The 27,154-nt window shown below is 41.7% G+C and overlaps 1 protein-coding gene across 1 annotated transcript in view; it reads left to right on the top strand.

The window, feature by feature from the left end:
• Nucleotides 1-4,974: 4,974 nt before the first annotated feature.
• LOC138604662 (solute carrier family 12 member 9) overlaps nt 4,975-27,154 on the top strand; it is a 77,541-nt gene continuing 55,361 nt past the window's right edge. The window contains exons 1-6 of the mRNA XM_069676621.1: nt 4,975-5,287; nt 11,694-11,828; nt 12,570-12,707; nt 13,913-14,224; nt 15,812-15,919; nt 16,000-16,111. Coding sequence (XP_069532722.1) covers nt 5,068-5,287; nt 11,694-11,828; nt 12,570-12,707; nt 13,913-14,224; nt 15,812-15,919; nt 16,000-16,111 — 1,025 coding nt within the window. The 5' untranslated portion in view covers nt 4,975-5,067. The remainder of the gene's footprint in view (nt 5,288-11,693; nt 11,829-12,569; nt 12,708-13,912; nt 14,225-15,811; nt 15,920-15,999; nt 16,112-27,154) is intronic.

Here is a 27,154-nt window from a genome sequence, read left to right as displayed (position 1 = left end):
GCCCGCAAAATCATCTCTGATCCCACTCACCCTGCACACTATGTCTTCCAGCTACTGGCCTCTGGGAGGCGCTACAGGGCAATTGCCTCCAAAACAACCCGCTTCAAAAACAGTTGCTGTTGCTACAATGCTGTTAGACTTTAAAAGTAGTGTATATGGTTTGACAGGGGTACATTTTGAGTTCTAGTATTGGGCTGGTTTTGAATGGCCATTGGGCTGGTTTTGTCACACAGACCTGGCAACCCTGCGGCCAGCTACACTGGGTGAGAAGCTGACAGCGATGCGAGTGGATGCTCCTCTCGTGTCCTGAATTGTGGACTACCTGACTGGCAGACCACAGTATGTGCCACTTTGTGTCAGACAGAGTGGTCAGCAACACTGAGGCTCCACAGGGGACAGTCCTGTCTCCCTTCCTCTTCACCCTCTACACCACAGACTTCAACTACAACACAGAGACCTGTCATCTTCACACGTTTGCTGATGACTCTCCTGTAGTTGGATGTATCAACAACTGTGAGGAGGCTGAATACAGGACTATGGTGGGTAACTTTGTCACATGGTGTGAGCAGAACCATCTCCAGCTCAACTTGGCAAACACAAAAGAACTAACTGTGGATCTGAGAAGGGCTAAGGTACCAGTGGCCCCCGTTTCCAATGTTCTCCCTCCAGAAACGGTCTAAACCAGTTTCTTATCTTGTCCAACTGAGCGTGTGCAGTTTCAAATGTGCTTTAATTTATTTGAGTAAAATTTACGTAGTATTTTTCGGTTTGTGTGTTGCTAAATGAAACGCGTAAGTAGTATGAGTAAATGTTGAGTAAAACGTACTCTTCCCACGCAGTTAATTCATTATATGAATAAAATGTGTAAAATTATTTATGAAATTGAAGTTGGCAGTTAATCTTGATTTTTAGAAGTAAAAATTATGACGTTCATTTAGTATATATTACTACAGCCAAAAATAATTTGTATTCAGTCTATCAACAGGGTCAGAATGAGCCTTCAATACACTGGTCAAGATAGAATAGTCAAATCTGTCATGTCTGCCCGTTAGGTCTGTGTCCTGCCCCTCCCCCGTCGTGTGCTCACCTGCTCCTGATTGTGCTCTCCCCAGCTGTGTCTCATCACCCTCATTACCTCATGTATTTTACCCCCATCTCGTCGCCAGTTCGCTTGTACCTTTGTGTCGCGTTCCAGCAATCTGATTCCAAGCTCTCGTTTTGACCTCTGATTCTGACCCTGTTTTGCCATTTACCTTGCCTTTTTGCCTCACGTTTTTTGGATACCTCTGCCTGATTCTGACTGCTCTTTATGTGTACCGAACCTAACCTGGCATTAAAACCATTCTGAATTCTGACCACTGGTTTGAGTTTGCTTTTGAGTGCTTCCTTTTGGTCCCCAGTTCAACGCAAAATCAGTGAACAGAAAAAAAAGAGGTTTTATAACTTCATATCGACAAACCATCACATTTTCACAAAAAAATAATTATTTGAATTAAATCATAGTTCTCACATTGATTGATAACCTTACATGGTGACTCAAGTTTCCATCCTGGTAATCCTCTGAGTTGGGGTTCTTAATTGAAAAAATCTTCCAGAATCTCCTTTTATCTAGTGCCAGAATCATTACTTTATGACCAAATGCCAAATAATTAACAGACGAACACCCTAACCCGAACACTGTAAATATAAAATCAACATACATCGTTATTATATTATGCCTATTAGAATGCTGATGTTAGCACTTAGCACCTGGCATGGCCGGACTGCACAGGACAATTAAGCAGACGTCTTTGCAATGTCAGACCTCATTTCTGTAGAGACTCAGGCATCATATTTTAAATACGTACGTATATACCCACATACCAATCCTGTTTGCCAGTGCTCTATACACTCTTAAAGATGTTACGCCCCTAATATAGGCCAAAAAGACATTCCATATTTGGCTAATTTATCTTTGGACGCTATTTGCCCGAACAATCATGTTTTCAAAGGCAGCAGTCTCTGTCATGAGTTTAAGCCACCCTGGGAAATGCTGTTTTTGTGGGCTCTTCCGGGGCCGGTTTCACAGACAAGACTTAAGCCTAGTCCCAGACTAAAATGCCTGTTTGAGCTGTCTTAACTAAAATAGTCATAGACTTAGCCTGTTCTGGCTTAAACTAAGCTGATTGCAAGAGGGAAGGTTAGAGCTACTCTAGGCCTAAATTGAAGCTTAAATTAATCCTTCAAAGAGGCAGGTTTAACTTCAGCTTAGTCCTGTTTGTGAAGAAGATGTGGACTATTTGGAATATCTAAATGAAGACCAACATGCACTACAGAGGCCAGCCAGACGAGTACTTGTGGATAAGTGTAATCGGAGTGCTGCACACCTACCTGAAGCAGCGCTGCTGTCCTGATCCTCCAATGGAAAATCAGGATCAAGCAGTTGTACCCATGGCTCAGGCCAGCAATGACAAACAAGGACTTGCATACAGAGATGCTTATACATTGAAGCACAACCAGATGAGACGCATTTAAATATGTAGTGTATTTATTATGGCTTTTTTAATGTTATTTTTTTTATTTAAATAGTGTGCACGGAAAATCAAATGAGAAAATCAAGGCCGTCTTAAGATATTGTTTACGGTGATTAAAATACTCCATTAGAAGCAATAAACTCATTTGGTCCTTAGTATGAAAAAAGAATAAAGATTGGCGCAGACAGTGGAATATATTGACCAAAAACACTGACCAATTTACGTTCTCTTTTAGGCTTACTTACCTTACTCCAGGACTCCATAGTCACCGACTAACTAAGCTAAACTTAGGCCACGTCCATGAAAGCCACTTAAATTTCCTGGTTTAACTAGTAAACATTAAGGCCTACTCCTGGCTTAATTAAAGTCTTGTCTGTGAAACCGGCCCCCAGTTGCACAGAACGAGCCTAGCTGCCACAATACAACCCAAGTCATTATCAGTCCATTCTCTGCTTCTGTAATACCTGGTGGCAACAGAGATTTGTCACCGAACAAACAAAATTGCGGGGATTCTGGAAGAGGTTGTTTTAGCCAGCCTTCAAGATTCTTCAGTACCACCTTCCAGAAGGTAGTACCATGGGACAGTCCCATAGAGAATGGAGAAATGTGCCCATGTCTGTACTACATTTCCAACATTTATTGTCCTTGGCCAAGCCCATTTTCAACAGCTCCAGAGGTGTAAAATAATATCTATGTACATTTTTAGAATGGATAAACTTACTAAACTTACTACTGTTAATCTGAAGCTTTCACACATGTTTGGATATCTAACATGTGCCTAAAACATTGAAGCAGAGTGTTAAATACTAGAGGAATTTAGGAATCTACCTTACTCTCTTCTTGTTCTTCCCTCTTCAGTCCAAAGACCGAGCTTATGATACTTCTCAGCTGTAAATACCTCCAGAAATCAGTTAGGTTACATTTCCCATTAATATCCACAAATGACATTAACGAAGAATCTCTGTATAGATCATTGATATCCAAATGGTGCCACGTTGTTTTCCTTTCATTTTACTGTTGACAAAATCCAAAATCCCAAAATCTAAAACCTAGCTTACATAAATACATTTGGGCCTATGCCTGTGTAGCATGTTTGTACTAACAGAGTGAAAAAATTTAAAATGTAATTTCCCCTCAGGATTAATAAAGTATCTCTTCTTCTTCTTCTTAAAGTGTAAAAGACAGCATGTAAGGGAGGTGTGTGAACTAGCAGGATAAGGGTACAAGAGAAGCAAGTTACATTATAATTTTAATTCATATGAATCATATTCATCTGTATATTTGTCATTTTCCAATTGTAGCTTCTTACTTTCTAACAAAAAATATTAAAGGTGACACAATGACAATACATAATATGGCATTTTAGACAGTATTATATTTCATCAGTTGTTTGTTTACTCCAATTTTAAGACAAACAATTACATTGAGAGAACACCTACACAGTGGTTACGTCCGTACTGTTGTCCCAGTGCAATGTTAAAAGTGCATTGTATTTTCAAAGACATTGTTATCAATGCAACTTCTCATTGCTGCCAAAAAGACATAGGCCTACTACTTTTTAATTATGTAAATTTCACATAAGAAATTAATCGATTGCTAGTAGCCTATTTTTAATTTCCCCATTTTGTTTGTCCTGAATTGTTCAAGATTAACTAAATCTCTAGCGCAACAAATTCCAGATTTTAAGGTTACCTTCATGTTTATGTCATGGATGTGTGCAAGAAAACGCAGCCCCCATAAACAGGTGGCCAGAAGAATGAGGTGCTGTGATTGGACCAGCAAACGTGATCATGTGACCGAAAGCAACAGGCTGGAAGCAATATGGCAAGAAATAAGGGGACTGGAATACACAGGGAAAGGGATTAGAAATTTTGTCAAGCTCAATGAAGAGAGACAGGGGGACACAACCGGAAGTAACACAATCAATACCGTCCCATTCTTATGAACGTAAGTCCAATAGGATAAAATATTTTTGTTTTATACTGTATGTGATTACACTTTTTACACATAAAGTGAAAGTTAAGCTGCACTCTGAAAAAAACACTCATTTGGCCCTTATGCCAAGCCTATGAATGCAATACAATATAATATTATGTGTATAGCTCTTATACTGAAAGTCATAACCGGAAGTTGTATCTCTAATCGAGGCGGTTTAACGTCAATACATCACATGATATTCTATTCAGTAAATCTATTAACATATTGACCAAAACGAACACGGCTGAGGGCAGTTGATGTGGACTTTAAACTGAAATAATTCAATTTCTGAGGACTGCTCATTTCGATACACAAGTTTATTTCGCTGGTTTTTGTTTAAGTTATTTTTTTTTTTACTTCAACTGAAAGCACTTATTTCCTACTTTGCTAACTATGTAGCTGCGTGCGGTTGAGTTTTTACCAGTCGGCAATCCGGGCGAGTCACTAACTGCAGAGTTAAAACGTTGGAAAACATATAACGTGTCGTACATAGTCGGCGAAACAAATACATTTCAAGAGCAACGCTGCAGTGACAGCTTGCTATTATTTAGAGCACTTTATGAAGTTGTAAAGCACTATGGCAGAGCGGACTCCTCTTCTCCACTACCGCCTCTCCACCAGCGTCAATGAATCCGACCGGCGGTCACCTCCGGCCGGGCAGGCCCCTGAGCAGCGCCCGGGCACCCCCAGGCAGACGTCTAACCAACAGCGACAACCGAAGAAACTCTCCATCTTCTTCGGTGTGGTGATCCCCACCTTACTGTCAATGTTCAGCGTGGTGGTGTTTCTCAGAATTGGTGAGTGCTGATGATAACAGAGGTCCACTTAAATCACTGCACACCGTTTTGTGATGCCTAAACAAGAGATGCAAACCAAACCCCATTTAAAATCCTGATGTATTAATGTTGCCTTGCTTTTCTCTTAAGGTATATAGCACTATATAACACGGCTATGCATGCAAGGCAGTCATCAATGTTGACTTGTTTCTGCAACAACAATTTTTTTTTGTTCTTATTATATTTAGTTATTGCTGAATTATAATGGAGGAGAGCAGCGGGAACCAAGTCATTAAGTTGATTTTTTTTTTTAAATGTTTTGCTTGCTCAAATTTCATTAAAAGATAAATCCATTAAAATCTTTATGCCCTTATAATTTATTATCAATTAGGTGTTACAATACAATATTTTGCTTGATTCTGAAGTTCCTAGATTTGATTTGATTTGAAAAGTTAAATGCTAAATACATTACTCTGTAAAATGTCTATAAATGTATCAAAGGTATCTAATGAAAATATTTCTAGCAAACCTGTCTTTTAATAGATTCCTACATAGCTTTTTAAATTAAAATTCTCAAGATGTCACAGAGTTTTTCATGTAACCTGTAAGGTGGGTGAAATTCTTCCAGTCACCAGAGGAGCTATTGCCTCCTTGTTTACATTTACAATGTTTGATTATACTTGCCATCTTGTCATTACATTTTAAGCGTTTTGTGTAACCTAGTTTCTTTTCCAAACTGTTCCAATCTTAGCAAAAGTTTCTTAAAGGGGCTATATGTAATATTACACATATATTCATCAATCAAATATCATTGTTTATTGCCAATGTGTGAAAGGATAGTAGAGGAACTTCCTCCATTGCCTCTAACAGGCTGTGGGCTGATGTTTTATGTAAATCACTCGGGACGTTTTTTCCACGAAAAAAGAGGATGTGACTTATCTGCGCGTTTGCATGTACCTCTGTCGAGAGCTCATTCTTCGCCACTGCAGTCAACAGTGTGCAACACGAGACAACGCAAGCTGTGAAATGGAGATGGATGCCAACACACGACAGCACCCACAACAACACCAACACAATCTACACACAAGAATTAGAAACAAAAAAAAGTTTTATCTAGTGAAGCCCGTCTGACCAAACAGGAATGTGATCGGCTTCAGGGGGAAAACTAGAGTCAACATCGGCAGGGCATGCGAATCATGGAGACCTTCGATTGCTTTTGGGGATCAAAACAGACCCACAACTTATTGTTGTCATAGAAACAAAACCCGCGTGCAGCGTTCTCTCACAGCACACGTGCTTCATCCCAGCTCCCTCCAGCCGCCCTGCCCTGCCTGGCTAATGTTGGCTAATGCCATTTGGTTACGAAGCACAATGCCGGAATCATGCAGTGTATTTATGTTGGAGCTAGTTGGCTAACCTTAGCATGTTCGCTAACGTTATGACTACCAAAATACTATCTGAGTGTATATGTCAGTTATCTAGCTTGACACAGAACTTTGCCAGCTAACATAACAAACAGTGTTGATTTTGTAAAATATGTAACAGAACAAAGCAAATGTGTATAACTACCGATTGTTTTCTTTTAGCCAATATCATTGCAGTACCTGCCTAGGCTAAGGTTAGCCAGCCAGCTGTAAGCTGACGATTTGCCAGTTAGGCCACGTAGCAAAACACCGTCGAGTAGATAACATTGGCTAACTCACGCAGACTCCCGGGGCTGATCTGGATGGTAATTGAGTCATTTGCCGTTTGCTTACGAAGCACAATGCCAGATCCACGCAGTGTAGTTATGTTAGAGCTAGTTAGCTAACCTTAGCATGCTTGCTCACGTTATGACAACCAAAATACTATCCAAGTGTGTATGTCAGTGTTGTCGGTCTAGCTTGACAAATAACTTCGCCAGCTAACATGATATTAACTTAGGTATTATGACAAACAGTGTTGATTTTGGACAACATGATGCCGGTCAACATGATACCGGTCAATGAACACGACTCGTCAGTGAAAAGTAAACAGAGCCGATGAGTTCCGAGACTGAGCATGCTCAGTTTCGTGTGTCTTCGGCAAAAACCCTGGATGCTTGTTCATGCGTGCGAGTGTCCGCGCGAGCGCGTACAAGAAGTTTGACTGCAGGTCCCTCAACGGCCGACCGTGTCGCTAGTGTTTGATAATTGCTTGCCTTTTTAGCTGACCGCCAGAATCAGCCCTACACATAGGTCTGTATGTGACTGACTGACTGACTGAGTAACTGACTGACTGACTGAGTGAGTGACAGTCCTTTCAGAGCCCTATAGAGACAGAGAGTTGCGACATTTCAGAAGCTCAGGCTTTAATACAGAAGTTATATAAAAAAGTCAAGCATTGTGCAATCAAGGGTAGAGTTGTGCCAGCGCTCATATTAGTGTTGGAAATTCCTCTGATGCAGCCTAAAATGAGGGAGCAGGTATCGGCAAGTAAACCAGTGTATGCACCGATCAGACACTGTGATTTATTATACTGCATGAGAAGGGCTGTGTTTAAGGCATCTTTGAAGAAGCTGAAAGTTACTTTCTGTACAGTTAAGTGTTTATCAACTGGATCCAGTGTAAAAATCTATTGTTCTTTACTGCTTCAAACCAGCCGATGATAAGTAATTTGTCACATGGCTATAGCAAACAATCACTATGGGGTGCTTGCGGTAAGGTTAGGATTTTTTCATTGTTTATCCTTGATAATGTTTTTAAAAGGAGCTGATTTATCCTCAGAGGTCTCCATCTCTCCAAAACAAACTTGACTTTAACTCAAACCAGTAGCACTGGTCTCTGAAATAAGGAAGGCAGAAAAATGTTAACACCTCTAGATGTGAATTCAGGGGAAGTTTAGTTCCACAGTTTCCAGTGAAAAATGTGTGAGTAAAGCTAGTAATGTTAATTTGTCGTGCAATCCACAGTTTCACATTTCTGCTGTTAAAGCATTCAAAAGAGGCTGTTGACTATTGAGAAGCATGAAGGCCTTCACATCAAGTAACTCCATCTTCTTTCCTCTCCTACCTCTGTTCTGGTCATTTGGTTGATTTGTGTGTGTGTGTTTGTCTCACTGTTACACCTCCACGTCTTTCATTTTGCCCCCTTCATGCCCTAGTCTCATGAGAGGTCAGCTGCCGTCCAGTGGACACACATAGCCTATAGTACACCCTAACACACTAGACACACATAGTAGCTGCCTGTTTCAGACTTTAGAGTACTATTTTCACACTGCAATGTGCCAGTTGGTAGAGGAACTAACAGTGGTTTCAATGAGGATGTGAAATTGTTGTTAATTAAGTCAGCCGTGAAAGCCTCATCACTGTCTTAGAGAGACTTGTGTGTTGTTGGATAACAAATCTTAAAATATTCTTTGTACATTTATTTTAATAGCCAAACATATCCAAGCAAATCAAAAGACCTTTTACACAAAAGCACCTCTTGTGTCCAACTGTTTTCAACTTTTCTATGTATGTAAATTGTACAGTGTACGTGCTGCCTTTGTGCCATTTCAGAAACAACCTCGTTTGTGTGCAAAGTAAAGTAGATAAAAGCAGAGCGGTATGCTGTTACCGACATTAGGTGTAAACAAATATATACAGTCATATGCCACAGTGGTACAAAGCTTTAATCATGTGGATCATGTGTGTCTAACACAGTATAAATTTACATGGATATCTTTCCCTATACTTTAAATGAATTCACATGACTTTGCTTGGCAGCCTTTAGAGTTTGCTTATGAACCGTTGCTAATATCTAGTTTTGTTGCCAAACCTGTTTTCACGGGGGGAATATCGCGCTTTATTTTTCCAAGCTCAGAGTTCTTAAACAAAACATCTTAGTCTTTGCTCTTAAAAATTAACCTGAAATTTGAGTCATAAAAATCTTGCTACAGCTTACAGCTTAGTTTTAGCTCTGTAGAAAGAGGCTGAAAGTCACTATTACCAAACACACTGGAAAAACGTGTACTTTTGGATCATTGCTGAACTAGAGGGGGAGAGGTTTGTTAGAGGGGGATATCAAGCTTAATTTTTCTGAGCTCTTGCAGGTTTAGAAATTGTCAAACTGGCTCAGAGTTCTTGAATGAACCAGTTTGTACAAAACATCTTACAAATGGTCTTTGGTCCTAAGAGTTAAGCTTGAATTTGGTTAATCTCAGATTAGCAAGTGCTCTGATTCTGATTCTGTAGAAAGAGGCTGAAAGTCACTTTTACCATATTACCAAAGTCCAAGTGTGATCCTCCTAGATAGATTTCCATTGGGCCTGATTCAAGTCAGGCCAATTACAACCAAGGGGTGGGAATCGCAGGGTAACTCACGATACGCAATACGTGGCCCACAATAGCAATAACATCACGATAAAGCAATTCTGTGATAATTGATAGTACATTGCAAGACAATCATATAATGATGCATCACGATATCCCACAAACTTCTTTGGACAATTCATTTCCATTCACGTTACCCTCATTCATGTCATAAGCGCCGTCGCGAGGAGCCATAAAGTCGTGACGCGGTGACTCAGAATTGCAGGGAAATCTGTTTAGAGCGCCGCGTAAATGAAAATATTGATATCTGCAAGTCAGGGCAACGATGTCTTGCTGTACCGATATTTTGTCCCATCTCTAACTACAACCGTTTATCTGATACCGGGCGGAGTTAATACAAAGCCATAAACAACCAAGATGGCTGCCACCAATGTGTAACGCAAGTACCTTCGGATTGAAGAAACTGGATAGTAGTTCACTTTACGCACAATTGTTAGGTGTTGGCTACTAAATTATGTCTTCAGTATGTTTTAGCATACAAGAGGAAAGCTCATATGTTTCTTAAAGTCGAGGTGAAATGAAAAATGTCATTTTAATCCTTTCAGATCACATCCTCGGTAATATTGTGCATCTATTTGACAATATAGGCAAAAAAAATACAGAAAATCCATTTCTTCGTATTCTTATATCAAATTCGGATCATTTTTTCTTCCTGTAAAAAACAAAAATCCTGTGTGGTTACGTAAGTTAGCACCAAACAATTTCAACCAATCAATCTGCAACATTTAGCCGCAGAGCACCAAGAACGCTCGGTCTGTTAGCTAGCTACTGCGCTGTGGAGAACGTCTGTCTACGCCCACTTCTCAACGATCAAATCAAATCCCTCTAATGATATGTCCCGCCTGCACTTCCTGTTTCACTCGGAAATACGTCACGATAGGGAAGCTAGATACTCTCGAAATGCCGTTTCAGCTCGACTTTAATCAGTAACCGTTACGTTGACACAATCAGTACACGCAGTTAGCCTTTAGCAGTTAACACCTTTCTAAAGCATATGCAGTTTACATATGAAACATTCCTGAGGATGACATGACATATTTGTGTAAAGCTGTATGGCATTACAAAGAGTTGTGTTTCTAATAATTTGCCTAACAAATCCATCAATCTATCATCCATCCATTATCTATACTGCTTATCCTGTTCAGAGTTGCGGGGGCTGGAGCCTATCCCAGTTGTCATTGGGCGAGAGGCGGGGTTACACCCTGGACTGATCGCCAGTCACTCACAGGGCTGACACATAGAGACAGACGACCCCCACACCTACTGGTAATTTACAGTCACTAATTAAACGAGCATGTCTTTGGACTGTGGGAGGAAGCCGGAGTACCCGGAGTGAACCCACGCATGCACGGGGAGAACATGCACACAGGAAGGCCCCCTTTGTCTGAACTGGGGTTCGAACTAGGAACCTTCCAGCTGTGAGACAACAGCGCTAACCACTGCATCACCGTGCAGCCCTGCTCAACACATTTTATTAATGTAGGTAGGTATGTTAGGTAAACCTAATGTTTAAAACTAGGAATGAATGTCACAAACACTGCTCTGCATTCACATTTTTGCGACAGTGCTATCACGTTAAGGTTATTTGTGTGGCTTCTGTGGTCTTTCAGTAAGCTTTTAATAAAGGACAAAGGGGGAATGAATGTATGTAATGGTGGATAGATGGATTGATGGATTGACGGATCGATAGAATTATGAATTGGTGGATAAATAGATAGATAGATGATAGATGTTTTTCTTTACCAAAGAGTTCAGCATTGCGGTAAAGGCATGGGGAGTAAACAGCAATCACAGAAGAAGGGTTGTTATGACAACTCATTTTGTGCAATTGCACACATTCACTTTCAATATGATTAATCCGTCTAGTATGAATGTTTTATGCACTTTTTCTTTCATTTTTGATGCTGACAATGGGTAATGACAAGGCTCGTATGCATCACTGAATGCTCACATCCTTGGGACTGTTTGTTAGGGCCCTTCCCAGTGAAGTTCAACTTCCCCTTTTAAACCCCACTGATGTTACTTTCAAGGACACAGTTCTGCTTTTGACCTGCTGACTGGGTTTTTTGTCTGACTGTTCATGTTTTGTCTGACTAGGATTTGTAGTGGGCCAGTCTGGACTGTACCAAGCTATTGCCATGTTCCTGGTTGCCTACTTCATCATCTCCATGACCGTGCTGTCTGTCTGTGCCATCTCCACCAATGGAGCCCTGGATGCTGGAGGAGCATATTGTATCCTCTATACACCTTGTGTTTGAACTGTTTCCTGTCTTCTATGTTAATCCAAGCCAAAGCTGTGTTTCCACTGCGGGAACTTCCCCAGAACTCAAAAGTTAAGTAGGTTAGCAGCTAGAAACCTAATCTTCTTGGAAAAACGGACAACAATGGGCTGTAGAAACCCTTTTAATTCCTTGAAAAGTTGTAAAATTCCTGGCTACTTTAGGTGGAAAAAGAGCTTTACTTTTATCTGTCTGTTTACCATAAACACTTGATGGTCTCTCAGCAGAGAAGCAAAGAAGTGCATTAACCAAAAAGTCGAACTAATTACTCACTAAAGCTGTGTTTCCACTGCACAAACTTATCCAAGAGGACCACAGCAGGCACCAGGGTCCTAATATCGACTTTATTTTACCCCGAGAAGGTCCCTGCAATTTTCTTTCTGAAAATACAGGGAAGTGGGCAGAAAATTTGGGAATGTTTTAACCAATTTACCTAATCTTTATAGATCTTTAGACCTCCCAGGAAACCCAGACAACAGTGACCTGGAGGAACCTTTTTAATTCCTTAATAAATGGCACCTTGAACGGTCCCAGCTACTTTTGGAGGAAATGTGGCTGACTTTAACTCTACACACACACACACACACACACACACACACACACACACACACACACACACACACACACACACACACACACACACACACACACACACACACCTGTTTGTCTTGCACCCTGCCTTAACGTCACTCAGACATGATCAGCCGTGCGTTAGGCCCAGAGTTCGGCGGAAGTATCGGCATCATGTTCTTCCTGGCTAATGTGTGTGGATGCGCTTTGTTTGTGCTGGGTCTGGTTGAAGCCATTTTGGCCACCTTTGGAGTGCCAGAAGGTGAGTACAGTTTTGGTAAAAATGTCCTCTTTCTTTAGGTTGTTAAACTTAAAAAACTCTACACTATATTTATGCCACAGACATGATAGTTTGATTTGTAGAAGAGGTAACAGCAGATTAGGGATACACATCACCTTTTCTTTGTTATGTTTGACATATAATTCAAAACACACATTTTGGTAAGAGCCTTACACTAAATGTAAGAAGTGGACGTGGACTCTGGTTTTAAATCACAACAATGGAGACAACAATGGAAACTTACTGCTCTGTGAGAGAATTACCAGTGTTTCATCAGCTCCTGTTATTGACACTGTCCTAGATCTTTTTGCGGAAGTGCCCTTAACCTGTGTGCTTTCCACTGGCCAGCACTGGTTGCAAAAAGAAGTCAGACTGAAACCAGAAAAGAAAATAACTCTATTTCTCAATTGGTTTATTATACTTCCCATATGGGGTTTTGGTCTCAATCACAAGTTGACACCAGTTCATACCACTAATTTACAGCAGAACTTAAAGCATTATGACACTTTGACGCTCACTTATTTATGGTTATAAATCTTAATGCTCATTTGCACCGTACTGTTTTTGCACTAACTCTGCTCATCATGTTTAAATTTGCACTACCGCAATACAGCCATTACTCAGTGTTACAGTATATAGTTGTAATTTTAAAAGCCTTTTTTATTATTTTATTTTGTCTCTATTTTGGGCTTAAGGGGGGGTGGTGGGGGGGGTTGACAGATGTGTGATTTCATATGTCTTGTAAGCTACTGGATGCCTACATTTCCCTCGGGATCAATTAAGTATCCAGCCAGCCAGCCAGCCAGCATGATGCTAATCTTATCAACCAGAGACAAAACAATGCATTTCCTCCTCATTGTCCCACTATGGTTACATCTGGTTCCAAAAAGCCTAACTTGAGGCTTCACTGGGGGAGTAAGCAACCAGTGGGTGATGTCATGGTGGCTACGTCCATCAGTTTCCTTCAGAAATAGAATGACTTCCACAGCAGCAGTTGATTTTGCAATAGCCAAAGTTTGCTTCAGGTGTACCAAGTTTTATGCTTCAATGAAAGAGTAAATGTCCACTATAACAATATACTTTTGAACATATTGTGTCAACCTTATATAAGCATTAACGTGTCTTCCCCATTGTCTTTTCCTTTATCACTTATTTGTCGACACCTTTACCATCCCATCCACCACTAGATGGGACTTTGCCGACTTCTCACTACCAGGTCCTGCCTTCAGGCTACTGGTGGTCTCTGCTGTACGGCACAGCCGTCGCCCTGCTGTGCCTGCTGGTGTGTCTGGTGGGGGCCCACATCTACGCCAAGGCCACCTTCCTCATCTTCCTGGTTGTCATTTTTGTCCTGGGTACCATCTTCGTCAGCTTCTTTGCCGTGCCCCCTCGCACCGTCACCCTGCCCAGTTCTGCGGTGAACCGGACAGGTCCCATGTTTCCCAGCACAGCCAACTTTACCGGCTTCAAGTTGGAGACGCTGCTTGGGAACCTGTATGGTAAAGAGGAGTTCTGAATGTCTTTCTTCATGCGGGCATAGATTTAACAAAAGGATTTAACAGTTGATTGCTGTCAATTATTGAATAGATTAGATAAGGTATAAGTACTCTTAACTGTTTATCTTATAGACTGTGCACGCACATATTCAGTCATTCCACAAACATCAGAGTTGCTCTTTGTGCTAAGCTACCTAGTGGCTCTTATTTATTGTACAGAATATGTCAAAGTAATCAAAATTGACATTGAAGTTTTGTCAAAAAGTTTCCTAAGTCCTAGGACAGGGTCTCTGCTATGCTATGTAACGATTTGCTTGCTCTGTCATTGGTTGTTGTACATGTCCCTGGAAAGCTAAGCGAGCACTGCACTCTGTTTGCAGGGATTGTTTCCTAAGCACATGATTCCTAAGCTAACTGGCCTAACTGAGGCATGTATGCAGACACATGTGAGAACCATTACACTGTCAGGCTTTGAATAATCCCAGGATCTGACTGAATGGGGCACAAACACACACAGAGACATGTCATATTATAATTTTATGAATGTATTAGTTACCAGAAAAAACGAGTTATCATGTGTTTATGATTAAATCCTCTGATCATCTAACTCGGCATTCAAAGGAGTGAAAGAGCCGGAGTGAAGTAGCAGTGCAGTTCTGCTCTGTTCCTAACCCTTGAGTTGTTTTTGCATGTTCATTATTTATACAGTCTGTGGCTAATAACAGCTCAGTCGCGCTCTGCCTGCTCTGGCATTTCAAATACGGCGACCGCCAGCACCGGCGCAATTTGGGCTTCTTCAGAAACCAATCGGTGACGTGACTGAGACTACGTCCATTATTTATACAGTCTATCGTATTTACGCAGCGGATAGAACTTCAGTGCGCGTCATAGCATCAGAGGGGGCGGAGATTAGTGTGTCTACTGCAGAGTCATGACCTGCATCTGAATGCTGATTGTAACCTTTCCCTCTAAAAAAAGCCGGGTATAAGTGGGTTTTTTGACCAGTGGGAAAGGGGCTCTATATTTCTAGCTCCGTCCACCAGTCACTTCAGAAATGAAGAAGCCTTTCGGATGAGAAGTGAAACGTCTTCAAGAACTTCAAACAAGTCCAGCTGCCTTTTGGATTAAGCTTTGAATTACCATGAGCTGGATGACTGAGAACCTGTAACCGCTGTTTCTTGTTTAAGAAATAGTGTCCTACTCCTTAGCAAACAGGTTGATCTTTGTTGCAATGCGTTTAGATACTTAGATTAACAATCTGAATTGCAAAAATAAGCAGTTTTATTGGCCGTACTTTGATCGTATTTGCACCCAAGGATTAGGTTGCAGGCATTGCAGCCATAGGTAATCTACTGGACCAATTCTTAAAACCTACTCGTTACAAACCAAACATGTAGAAATAGGGTCCACGTTGTGCAGTGTTTGCTCTGTAGACAGCTAAAAGATGTGTATAGTGTGTTTTTTTTCAAATGCTGTTAAGCAGCGACAGAGCAGGATCGTCTGTCATCAAACTTAATTGAACTTTCTGTTTGAAGAGTGATGATGCTGATGAAAAGCACAACCACAGTGACGTGTCTGCTCTCCCCACAGCTGACTACGTTCTGGATTACACAACAGGAAACATGATGACCTTTGCTACCGTTTTCGCTGTAATGTTTAATGGCTGCACTGGCATCATGACTGGTTCCAACATGTCAGGTGGGTGAAGGCACTTTGTGAGTCTCTTTGTGTGTGTGATTACTTCGTATGAACGCACAGTAAATCTCTCTATCGACCAGGTGAACTGAAGAATCCCAGCTACTCGATCCCCCGCGGCACCATCACAGCCGTCATCTTCACCTTCATTATCTATAACCTGCTCTGCGTACTCGTTGCCTGCTCCTGTGACCGGTCAGTCTCACACAAACACACCCTCACACACACTCCTACTGTAATATTCCAAGTGTCATCATTTCCATTTACAAACAAAGAGCAGTGGGCTTACGGCCCGTAATTAATCATTAATCCGCACAGATCCCAACAAGGTAATTAAACCTTCAGGTTGATAAGAGCAGTGCTGTAGTAAAAGATACAGCAGATGAAATCCAATACTTAGTGACTATCAGATAATGCAAACGGGGTTCATTTTCTGCTTCACCAAACAGAATTGAAGCGTCAGTGTCGGCTAATCAATCTGAACAACTGCAGCACGCGTAAAAGTGGACACAATAATGGAGACTTACTAATCTGTGTAAGAATTACCAGTGTTTTATCAGCTCCTGTTTTTGACACTGGATCATTGACAAAAATCTCCAGAGTCAGATCTTTATGTGGAATTTTCTTTGTTAACCAATCCTGAGCTTTCTTTGTGACCGATCGTTACTTCCCCAGTGACGATAAAGCCACAAGAAATCAGATTAAACACAAAACTAACAGCTTATCTAAGCAAAAAGGAGCCACTCCAGTTCTCAGACTGGCTGAGGTCGTGGAAAGATCTAACACTCTTTGAGTTTAAGCTCGCAAATTAGAGCTGGGAATAGGAGAGAGCCTGATTAGGCAGAGTAAAGGTAATTGTTTGCTAAAATCAGTTAGAGATTTTGGTTTAAATAAATGTCTGTCAAGTCACTGTCTGTCGCCAAATGAGGTAACACAATTGTGATTGAGCCTATGGCCCACTGATGAAAGCCTTTGCAGTATTATGGAGTGGTCTGTGTCCAGTTATTGACATGTTTCCATCAGCCAGCAGTGGTTGGTCTGCCAGAGAGGGTAGGCGGAGCTAAGCGGCTGCTTTTCCGCTCTCTGCAAGTGTTGCGAGTAAACAGTAATCTACTATGGCTGAACAAACAAAGAAAAGATGGATGACTACAGATACAACTTCAACAAGAAGTGAAAATCCAAAGAAGAAGAAACAAACTCGACGCTCAGATGAAGCAAACAGTCTGAAAAGGAAAGCGACCGTCAGCCAGGAAAACTGCTTGTCTACAGATGAGGACCATTGGCACCAATAAAACAAGCATATGGTGTCCATTACTCCCACCCACGTTAACTTTGGACCAATGGAAACTGACATGATTGTGACACATCAAGTCAATCTGTCATGAATCACTCAGCTCAGCTTAAGATCAATTACTTGAAAAGTATAAATGCTGTCAAGTTGAGTCCACAAGCAGTTTGAGTAAAATGAGCCTGTTTTAAAGCACATCAGTGGTATGAACATGATTCAAAGTCTATCGCTATGAGACGGGTCTGAAGTATATAGGTTGATAACTTTTACAATACAAATGGTTCCAATGGCATCTAAAGAGTGCAAATGGTAGTAAGCATTTGCTTAATCAGTGTTATGGTTATGAGGGGGTCCCTGGCCCCAAAAGGTTTAAGAACCCCTGGTCTGGATATTTGGGAAGTGTGCTCCCGCAGTTACTGTTTGCTATAGGTGCTGCCAAAGAGAACGAAAATCTTCGAGATAAGCACTTTAAGTTGTGGGAAAGGGTACGTTAAAAAAGACCTAACCGGCATTAGAAAGGAAGAAAATGGATGCTCTGAGGTGTCTTGAAGCAGAAACTAAACAGATGCTACCCTCTGTCTCTGTATGAGATGCAGAAGGCAAAGATGGTCCATGAGAAAGTGTCTTTATTTGAAGTTCTGGTATGACAACATGTTGAATTTCTCCATTGAGACTCAAGTCTTTCTCCATAGGTGTAATATCATACACAAGAACTGTGCCTCATCCTGGTGGGCTTGTCGTTGAAAGCTGAATGGCTGGCTCTGAAGAGTTTGTTGCTTGCTCCCTCACAGAGGATGCTAGCTGCTCTCAGCTTTGATTTAAAACAGTGCTTAGCACTTCTGTGTCAACCCAGAGCCTTGGCAAAAATTGGTGTCCTTAGAAACTTTGAAAATGACTCATGCAGCTTAATCCCAAAGCCTGATACTTCTTTAATTGACTTCTAGCATGCAGCTAACAATCTATCAGAGACACATGGATGACTTTGTCCTCACTGCTCCTGACTCAGAGGTTAGAGTCTTTCCCTTGATGTGGACTTTTTTAATTTATTTGTCCTCCCTCTCCCCCTCTCTCTTCCTCTGTCTCTTTCTATCTGTCTTAGCAGAGTGCCAGAGTTCAGTATTGATGCAGCTCTAAAGCGAGTGTTGCCAAGGTGCTAAACTGACATGACAGGGCTATAAAAGAGCATCGGAGATCAATACTGCTATCATTTACCCTGCTGCACCGTGCGCCCCGTGTCTGCAGAGGTTCTGCTGTACTCTATCTTTTCCCCTAGAATAACACTTGTGCTTTATTTTGTGCTCACATGGGCCTTTCCTCTGTTACACAGCTTAGATTATTTACCTCTTAACAAATGACTTATGTTGCATATGCAGCTTAATTAAGGCATCAAAGAAATGTAGACTCAGAGTGAGTGTTTGTAAGTAGTGAGTGACCAAGTCAGCACTGAGGCCCCCCGACTCACATGACCCAAAACAGAGGCCAGGAAGGTCCCTCACATGACTTGTGTGTGTGTGTGTGTGTGTGTGGGTGTGTGGGTGTGTGTGTGTGTGGGTGTGTGGGTGTGTGGGTGTGTGGGTGTGTGGGTGTGTGGGTGTGTGTGTGTGTGGGTGTGTGTGTGTGTGTGGGTGTGTGTGTGTGTGGGTGTGTGTGTGTGGGTGTGTGTGTGTGGGTGTGTGTGGGTGCGCGCGCGCGTGTGTGTGTGTGCGTGCGTGTGTGTGTGTGTGTGTGTGTGGGTGAAAGAATTGTTGAGTAGCCCAACTGATTGAAATGATTAATTGATAGATTGAAAACATCCTTATATTGTGTCAGCTCTACAAATGTATAAAAGAAAACATTGATAGCTCAAAGGAGAGATGGAAATATTTTTAAGCGCTGGTCCAACAGACCAGTAAGGCACTAAATCTGTGGGCCAATTGTAAGTACATGTTTGGTGGGCCACATTTAAGAGACAAATATATTTATTTATCTTATTACACGGCTGTGTTGAATACTTGATTCTGATTGGTTAATTATGGCATTCCGAGGTCTGCTTTTTCTCGATAATAGACCGTTGCTATGAAGAACAGACTGTTGCCAGGGATGCGGCTCTAATCACACAATGTGCAGTACTAACTGTAATCATATCAATCCGCCGAAACAAGTCCGGTAAATTGGACGTCGGTCTGTTTACAGGGAGGAAAAAGAAAACTTCTCCATCTACTCTCATTGTACAAAATTGAAGCCGAAATGCCCCTGTGACAGGCGCTGTCATCTTGTGCTGGTGACACTTTTTGGAGCCAGAGCTGCACAGTAGAGATCGGCGGGTGGAGCCGCTGTAGCCGCTTCCTCAAGCCAAAACGCACACTTAACTTAGTGAAATAAATGTCCGCGTATTTAACAGCAGAACAGCTTGTGTTGGTGTGAAGCAAACGTTCACAGATATGTAAACTTCAATGACTGTTCCTCCTCTACTCTGCTACTCGGGAACAGAACGCTGCAGGGGCCGTATTTGTGAACAGAGCTGTCAATCATGAGGTCACACCCCCTTTTTACAGCAACAAATAGCTAATTAAAAGTAAACTTGTCAGATAAATGAACACTTGGACGTAAATCAGCATGATAAGAACTAACTATAATGACAGAACCACCAGGTAAAAGTTTAAGGGTCAGGGTCTGCTCTAAACATAACAAGTTCTAATCATTGGTACAGAAAATAACATTTTATTTTGTCACTAAAGCACCAAAAAAAGAACCAGAGGCAGCGGTGTCCCGTTACTGTACGACTGTGTCTAAAGCTCTTGTCCAGCTGGAGCAGTTCAGGAGCATTGGCTTTTGCTGCAGCCCTCTGCCTAGCTGCATACAAGTGTGTGTGCTTGTGGTGTTTCATGTTTGGCAGCAGTCACAGTTCCCAACAGAAAAATCAATCAGACGCAGGTCAATCTAGTCACTTATCTGGACACATAGCACATCAGGCCTGTGTGTCTGTGTGAACTTTATTCCTGGGCATGTGCTGTTGCAAGCAGATGAAGATCTGCAGATGAACATCTCCTTCAAGAGAGATTCGTTCTGTTCAGCAGTATTTTCCCCCCTGATTTCTGCAGCGACATGTGACATGTTGCCATGTGCTTCATGTCTGTGTGAAACAGAGAGAGCTTATGCGTGCAAGGCTTCTGTGGAAATCTGGTCACAGGACATCATGACTTACAGTAGAGAGGAAATGTAAAAAAGTCCCGACAGTGGGTATGAGTGGTTGAGTAGAAAGTGAAAGAAGGAAGTTCCTCAAAGCAGTGCAGAGCGTTTGATTATGAGCTACAGTAGGCAATCTCACAGGGGGTGTAAAATCCTGTTTTATTGGTTTCATGGCCGGGACATCACTCCCTTATCTTCACTCTGGGTCGTTTGGTTTCTTGAGGCTGACCAGAATTGATCGGATACGCGTGCTGTCTCACCAAAGAGAATGTGTAATCATTTCTCTGAAGCGCTGTGAAGATTGTTTCTGTTCATCCTCTGCAGGCCAGGTGTCTGCATTTGTGATCTTTGACCTGTATTTTCATAAAATGCTAATTTAAGTAATAATCTCAAAGATTTTCTTTAACTAAAAAAAATATAAAAGTCACTATCTGTCGCCAAATGAGGTAACACAATGGTGATTGAGCCTATGGCCCACTGATGAAAGCCTTTGCAGTATTATGGACTGGTCTGTGTCCAGTTAGTGACACGTTTTCCATCAGCCAGCAGCGGTTGGTCTGCCAGAGAGGGTAGGCGGAGCTAAGCGGCTGCTTTTCCGGTCTCCGTGAGTGTTGCGAGTAAACAGTAATCTACTATGGCTGAACAAACAAAGAAAAGATGGATGACTACAGATACAACTTCAAAAATAAACTGGACGCTCAGATGAAGCAAACAGTCTAAAAAGGAAAGCGACCGTCAGCCAGGAAAATCAAGAGTTACAACCGGAGCCAACCGTGGACGTCGCACATGCAGCACTGTCTGGATATCTGGGAAATGTGCTCCCGCAATTACCGTTTATCACCAGAGAGGAGAAACTGAGATCTTCCAGATTACCACTTTAATATGAGAAAACAAGACAAGTTAGTTAAAGTAACTGCTGACTGTCTCGGTAGCCTCATATTTCTCAAAGCTTGTGTCTTATCTTTCTTTACCACATGATTACGTCTCACCATGTGATGATCTCTCCTGCAGTGATTTGCCAGGAATTTACTGCTCTCACTTCCCTATATAATCAGAAAGGGCTCACTGTGCAATGAGGAAAAGGTAAGCACACAATATTTGACAACTTATCCCAAGAATGCACGCATGGACCCAAGGGCGTACTTTTCACTTCAACGTCGGAGGGGGCGTATAGTTTTGGGAGGGGGGGTCTGGGGTCATCCCCCAGGAAACTTTAAGGAGTTTCAAACCCAGTTTTTTGTGCAGCAATTTGAGGTGCAAGTTTCTTTCTTTATGTAAAGTAAAACCACAAAATGTATTCAAGACTTGAATTAAAGAATTAAACATAAATGGCATCTTCTGCATGAAATTCACATACTAGAGTTTGCTGCTTCACTCACTTCAGCTGCATTCTTCCTGACTTGGGTGACCATTTCACTGAAGTGAACTTCTGCACAGCTGTAGACCTAACTCAAAAACCTCCTCAGGCCAAAGGCATCCTATCTGAACTCTTACCTGTCTACCTCTCTCTTCCTCGCTGCCTGAGTGACCAATATCTGTGTCAGTCAGTTTGGTACTTACTCTACAATACTTTGTGCTAAATTGCCTGAGACGTCCTCTTGTAACCACAGACGCCAGGGCTGGAGAGAAAAGTAATTTAATTATATTTTAACGCTGGTCATTTGATGATGAAGCCTGCTGTAGCTCTCTGTGGATTGTAAGAACTACTGTGTAGACTGGAGTCTCTGTTAACAGCGACACAGACTGATGTCTTTCTTATATGAACAAGTCCATTCGCAGATTATTTGTATTGGTAGATCTCTGCATTATATTTTTTATAACTGGACAGAATCCTCGCTAGGGACAATTCAGCATTGCCGAATATTGGTAGGGACATGTCCCTACATCCTTACGCCATTCTAGGCCCTTGCATGGACCAGCCAGCAGCCACTATGATGAGATGATAAGTGGGCTTATAGTGACAGCGACCGGCCCGACCGGTGAACAATCTATATTAATATCCAGCTGTCACTTTTCTAATGGAGGAAATGGAAGCTTTTGTGCAGTACCTGTTTGTAGGCAGCATGCTGCAGTGTGTTTCATCCTCTGCCTGCAGAAAACATTTTCATTCATAGCTGTTTACGCTGCATTCGCTTTGATAACCTGCAGGTTTAACGCCACAATTTCTCAGTTTGGGATCAATAAAGTACACCTATCTACCTACCGACCGACCGACTGACCGAAACCCACCACTACAAAAAAATATTACCAACAAATCCAAAAGTGCATCATGAAACATAACAGATTTTCTGAGCGGAATTACAGGTAGATCATGATTGTTCATGGGATGGACATTTAAGCGCTTTGAGTGCAAATTGATCCGGAAATTCTAGATTCAAATACAAGATCACAAACTTATCTGGAGAGAGCATTATGTGAATATTTCTGTACAATAACTGTCTGCATAGAATCATCATGACTTTATTTTTATGCATAGAGTGGGTGATCAGTATGAAGTGAAACAAAAATCCTGAGGTGAAATAATTCTTACGTTTATCTGTACACAAAAAGCTTGTGTCTAAAGATCATGGATTGGAATATGACTGCTTTTATCACAGTGATTTGCCATGTTGTGGCGTCACTACATCACATGGAAGCACTCCACTGTGACTGTAATGATGGCAGAATCTCTTTATAATGGGATGAAACTTTGGGGCGGAGCAGATGGACCTATGTTCCTGTCTGAATTTATATGATATAACTCGTAAATGAGTAAACCTAACCCTTAAATGTAAAACCCTTTACTAAGCACTTGTAAATAACATACAGTGAAGTAACTTTGTGACAGTGAACTTTAAATACCATCGACTGTACAGAAAATATGGATGACACGTCTCCACCTCCTCTCATTCTACTTACTTGAAGCTAAAATCTTGTGCGCGCTGGTGACGTGATTTGGAGCCAGAGTCTGCAACAATGTCCCGCCCCTTCCGCTCGCCAAAACACACATATAACTTACTGACAAAAACAGCAACGATCCCGCAACTTGCGTGTTTAACAGCAGAACAGCTTCGTGTGTTGGTCTGAAGCAGATATTCCCGATTATGGAAAGTTTAATGACTGTAGTGTTCCACCTCCACTCGGCTGCAGGAGCCCCATTTGTCAACAGAGCTGTCAATCATGAGGCCACACCCCCTTTTTATTGTATTGACAGAAACCATGTTTGAGAAAAATGTATTTTGATTTTATAGTTTGACTCATGTCCCATCTGTTAACATGGAGGAGGCGGGCTTTATGACCTATACTGCAGCCAGTCAGCAGGGGGCGATAGAGAGGGTTTGGCTTCACTTTTAGGGAGCTGTCATGTTGTCCATCTTTTTATACAGACTATGGTTTAAACACATGTAGAAATTATTTCCAGGTGGCTGTATGTAAATAAAAGGAAATATAATAAAAGCTAATTATTTCATAGTCATATATAAAACATTTTACTTGTGGCCTCACAGGAGGAGTTAGAGCTGTAAACAAGGAGAAATTGATCAACACTTAAAATGTCCAAAGTGTCCAAAATATTATGAAAGTACTGGTCAGAGATGTGCAGGATCACATACCTATTTATTTTAAATTAATGTTAATATTTAAAATGCTTTAATGATGCGTTAGTAACCAGAACTTGTTCCTAAATTCAAGGGTGACAATAGACTAGAAAGTGTGCAGGTTGGAGTGCTATACTTGTGCTGTGTGGATGAGGAGAATTCAGACCCTGTTGCAGTTGCGTGAGTTGTCCAAAAGGTGGCAGTCCTGCTCTCTCACCAACACAGCCATGCTCCATTTAATGGGGAGATTTAGAGTGACAAACTAACCTTTACATAAGGCTCTGCTAAATTGCTACCCTCTGCAAATTGTAGTTCTGCATCATAGCTTTAAAAGGCAAAGCGGTTAAGATTGTGCTTAAAAGTGAATGTCAGGGAGGTGGGAGAGCAGCCATTGAAATGATTGTATTGCATGGTGAGGGTACCTCTTTATAGCTGCCTACCTGTGTCAGTGTGTGCGTGGTGTTCTCATAGCATCAGTGCTCTCGCTTAGGTGTGAGCGGGGGAGATGGGGATTGTCAGTGTGCGCTCATTATAACGAGGTCATTTAACCAGGGCTGACAGTCGGCTCAGGCTCGGTTTGAACATGGGCTCCGGCATACCTCAACGGCTTCTACTCTTTTATTATGTCCTGTATGCCGAGTTCTTACCGGTCATGGAATTCCTGGAAAATCATGGGATGTTATTGTCGCTGCCAAGCAGGGCGATGGGGGGGAATTGCGTTTGTTTTCTTTTCATTAAGCAAGTCACTAAATTTAGCAGAATTTTAAAACTACTTTATCTTTCGATTTACTTTCTGAGATCTGAGCTTTTTGACTTTCTCCTAGTTATTGTAGTTTTGGTCCTTAAATGGGGACCAAGGGATTATTATGCTGTACACCACAAAGTCACGACTGTATAAATAATATTACAACTCTTTATTTCGATGCCTGAACATTGCAGTATAAAAACTTAATTAAAAACAAAGCAACGCATTGAAAAGAGGAGGTTTTTTGTGCTGTCTCCCAGACATTTTTCTGCTCTTCACAGAGAAATGTGTGCAGAAATAAAGTGGAATTTTCTGTAGCACATAAACAAACTGTTTACCCTCTTGTTGCTTTCTCCCCAAATCCTCTCCGGTTCTGCTTACTTACTTTTTACAGTTTTACTTTGCATCACCAACAGTTATGTCCCAGTGTCCTTAAACGAGTACTCCCTTATTAGCAGGGTTGGGAGGGTTACTTTAAAAATGTATTACCATACAGTTACTAATTACCTGTTAAAAAATGTAATCAGTAATCCAACTATCACAAGTTTAAAGTAACAGATTACTTTCAGTTACTTTTGGATGACTTCAATACTAAATAAAGATGACAGAATGTTTTGTAATGCGTAAATCCCGGCCGCGGCCATCACCAGATGACCAAACTATTTTTCAGCAGTAGAAGAAGAAGACGACATTTTAAACTGAAATTCTGTGCTGCTAACGTTAGCGGTTGGTCTTACCTGTAAATGTTTCTTTAAATTAGATGTCGAATCCTCGGATAATGACAGCCGGAAGGCAGAACTCGCTCTGTACTGCGAGGCCGCTCCCATTTTCTCCTTTGAAGAAAAACTGATGGCGAAATTTCCCCCCAGTGAGAGCCTTGTTTTCACCACAGGCCACGACAACCAGAGACTGTTGATGGCAACTTTGAGGAGCGGTGTTGTGAGACTTGTGTGTGGTGAAGTGTCGTAACGTGTGCGCACAGTTATAGAGCATTTTTGGTATTATATAATCCTGCTAGTAATCCCCATTTTAATTAAATGCATCTGTAATCTAATGGCCTCTATTTTTTCTGTAACTGTAACAGAACACAGTCGCCTTTTTTTGTATCCTAAGGACGCATCGCCTTGACTTGTATTTCTTTACTCCCCAAGCCTGCTTATTAGCTAGCTTGTTGCTTAAAAGTTTTGTGCCACATGAAACTAAAATATGTTATAAAGCATAAATAAATACATTTCAACCCTTAAATGTGGTTGGTTGTAGAATGACCAGGCAGATACACCTGCCATCTTGTTTTAACACTGATTGTGCTTTTGCTCACACTAGGTTTCTAGTTAAGCAGAATGAAGTACGAGGTGTAGCAAACCCAAAATGTCATCCATGTGGACGAAGAGGCGTGGGAGTACATTTCAGCAAGTATTCCAGCTTTGCTCTGGACCCCCTGCTCCACTGTGGGATCCCTGCCACTGTGATATTAACTCTGCAGATGCACTGACAGCGCTGAGTGTCATTTTTTTCTGTGCACATTTTCTGCTTCACAGCCATTAGCACTGCAAAGCAAATGGAGCTCATTTGGATGTACAAGCCGTACCACTGGTTCCCAGGTCACTGTTAATAGAGCGGCTCCATATTTTGTCTGTTTTTTAGATCATCGCTGATGATATGCAACGATGGCTGCTGATGATGGCGATGAAGGCTCAGGGGATGTGAGAAAGAAGCGGGGAATCTATTAACCCCGTGTGACCAGCTAGCCAGCCATGACAGATTGCCCTGTCTCTACTTTATCAAGCTCTTTTTGCCAGTGTGTGTGAGTGTGTGTGTGTGTGTGTGTGTGTGTGTGAGTGTGTGTGTGTGTGTGTGTGTGTGTGTGTGTGTGTGGATTAGGAACTTAAATCTACACTTAAAGCAACAGAGTGAGCGTGACGACTCACTTGGTTGCACCTCAGTTTTGTATTATTGTAGAGCTGGTTTCATGTTAACGAACCTGTGTGGGGGGTTTTGTCTTGAGTGACTTGTGTGTGTGTGTGTGTGTGTGAGAGTGCATCCTCTGTGCACACGTGTGTGTTCCTCAGTACTGTGCGTCAGTGACCTGTGGGCTAATCCGCCCCGCGCTGCAGAAGCTTTTGTATTAATAACTGACTTGATAATTATATTAATTTAAATCTGCTGGGCTTTCTTTTGTTGTGCTATCTCTGACATGCAGCCTTGTGAATGTGCGTGCAATCCGCACACCCCCCGAAGTGCCTCTGTCTCTCATCTCTCTTTTACACACACACACACTGCGTCTCACTTTTCCCAGAAAAGTCACATCTTTCGTCGCTGCACTCTTCCTCGTGTCTCTGCATCGTCTAAGAAACAAGCTGTGTATCTGTTGTCGTACGTCTCTTGTCTTTTCACCCACGCTCTGTCTATTTCCACTCCTCTGTTTGCTTATTCTATAGTTTGTCCTACTTCCGCCTTCACTC

Source organism: Semicossyphus pulcher, unplaced genomic scaffold (genome assembly GCF_022749685.1).
Source record: "Semicossyphus pulcher isolate SPU_LCO1_2020_fin unplaced genomic scaffold, fSemPul1.0.p SCAF_26, whole genome shotgun sequence".
Lineage (NCBI taxonomy): Eukaryota > Metazoa > Chordata > Actinopteri > Labriformes > Labridae > Semicossyphus > Semicossyphus pulcher.
Note: the sequence above shows the minus strand (reverse complement) of the source record. Positions and strands in the feature narration are given on the sequence as shown.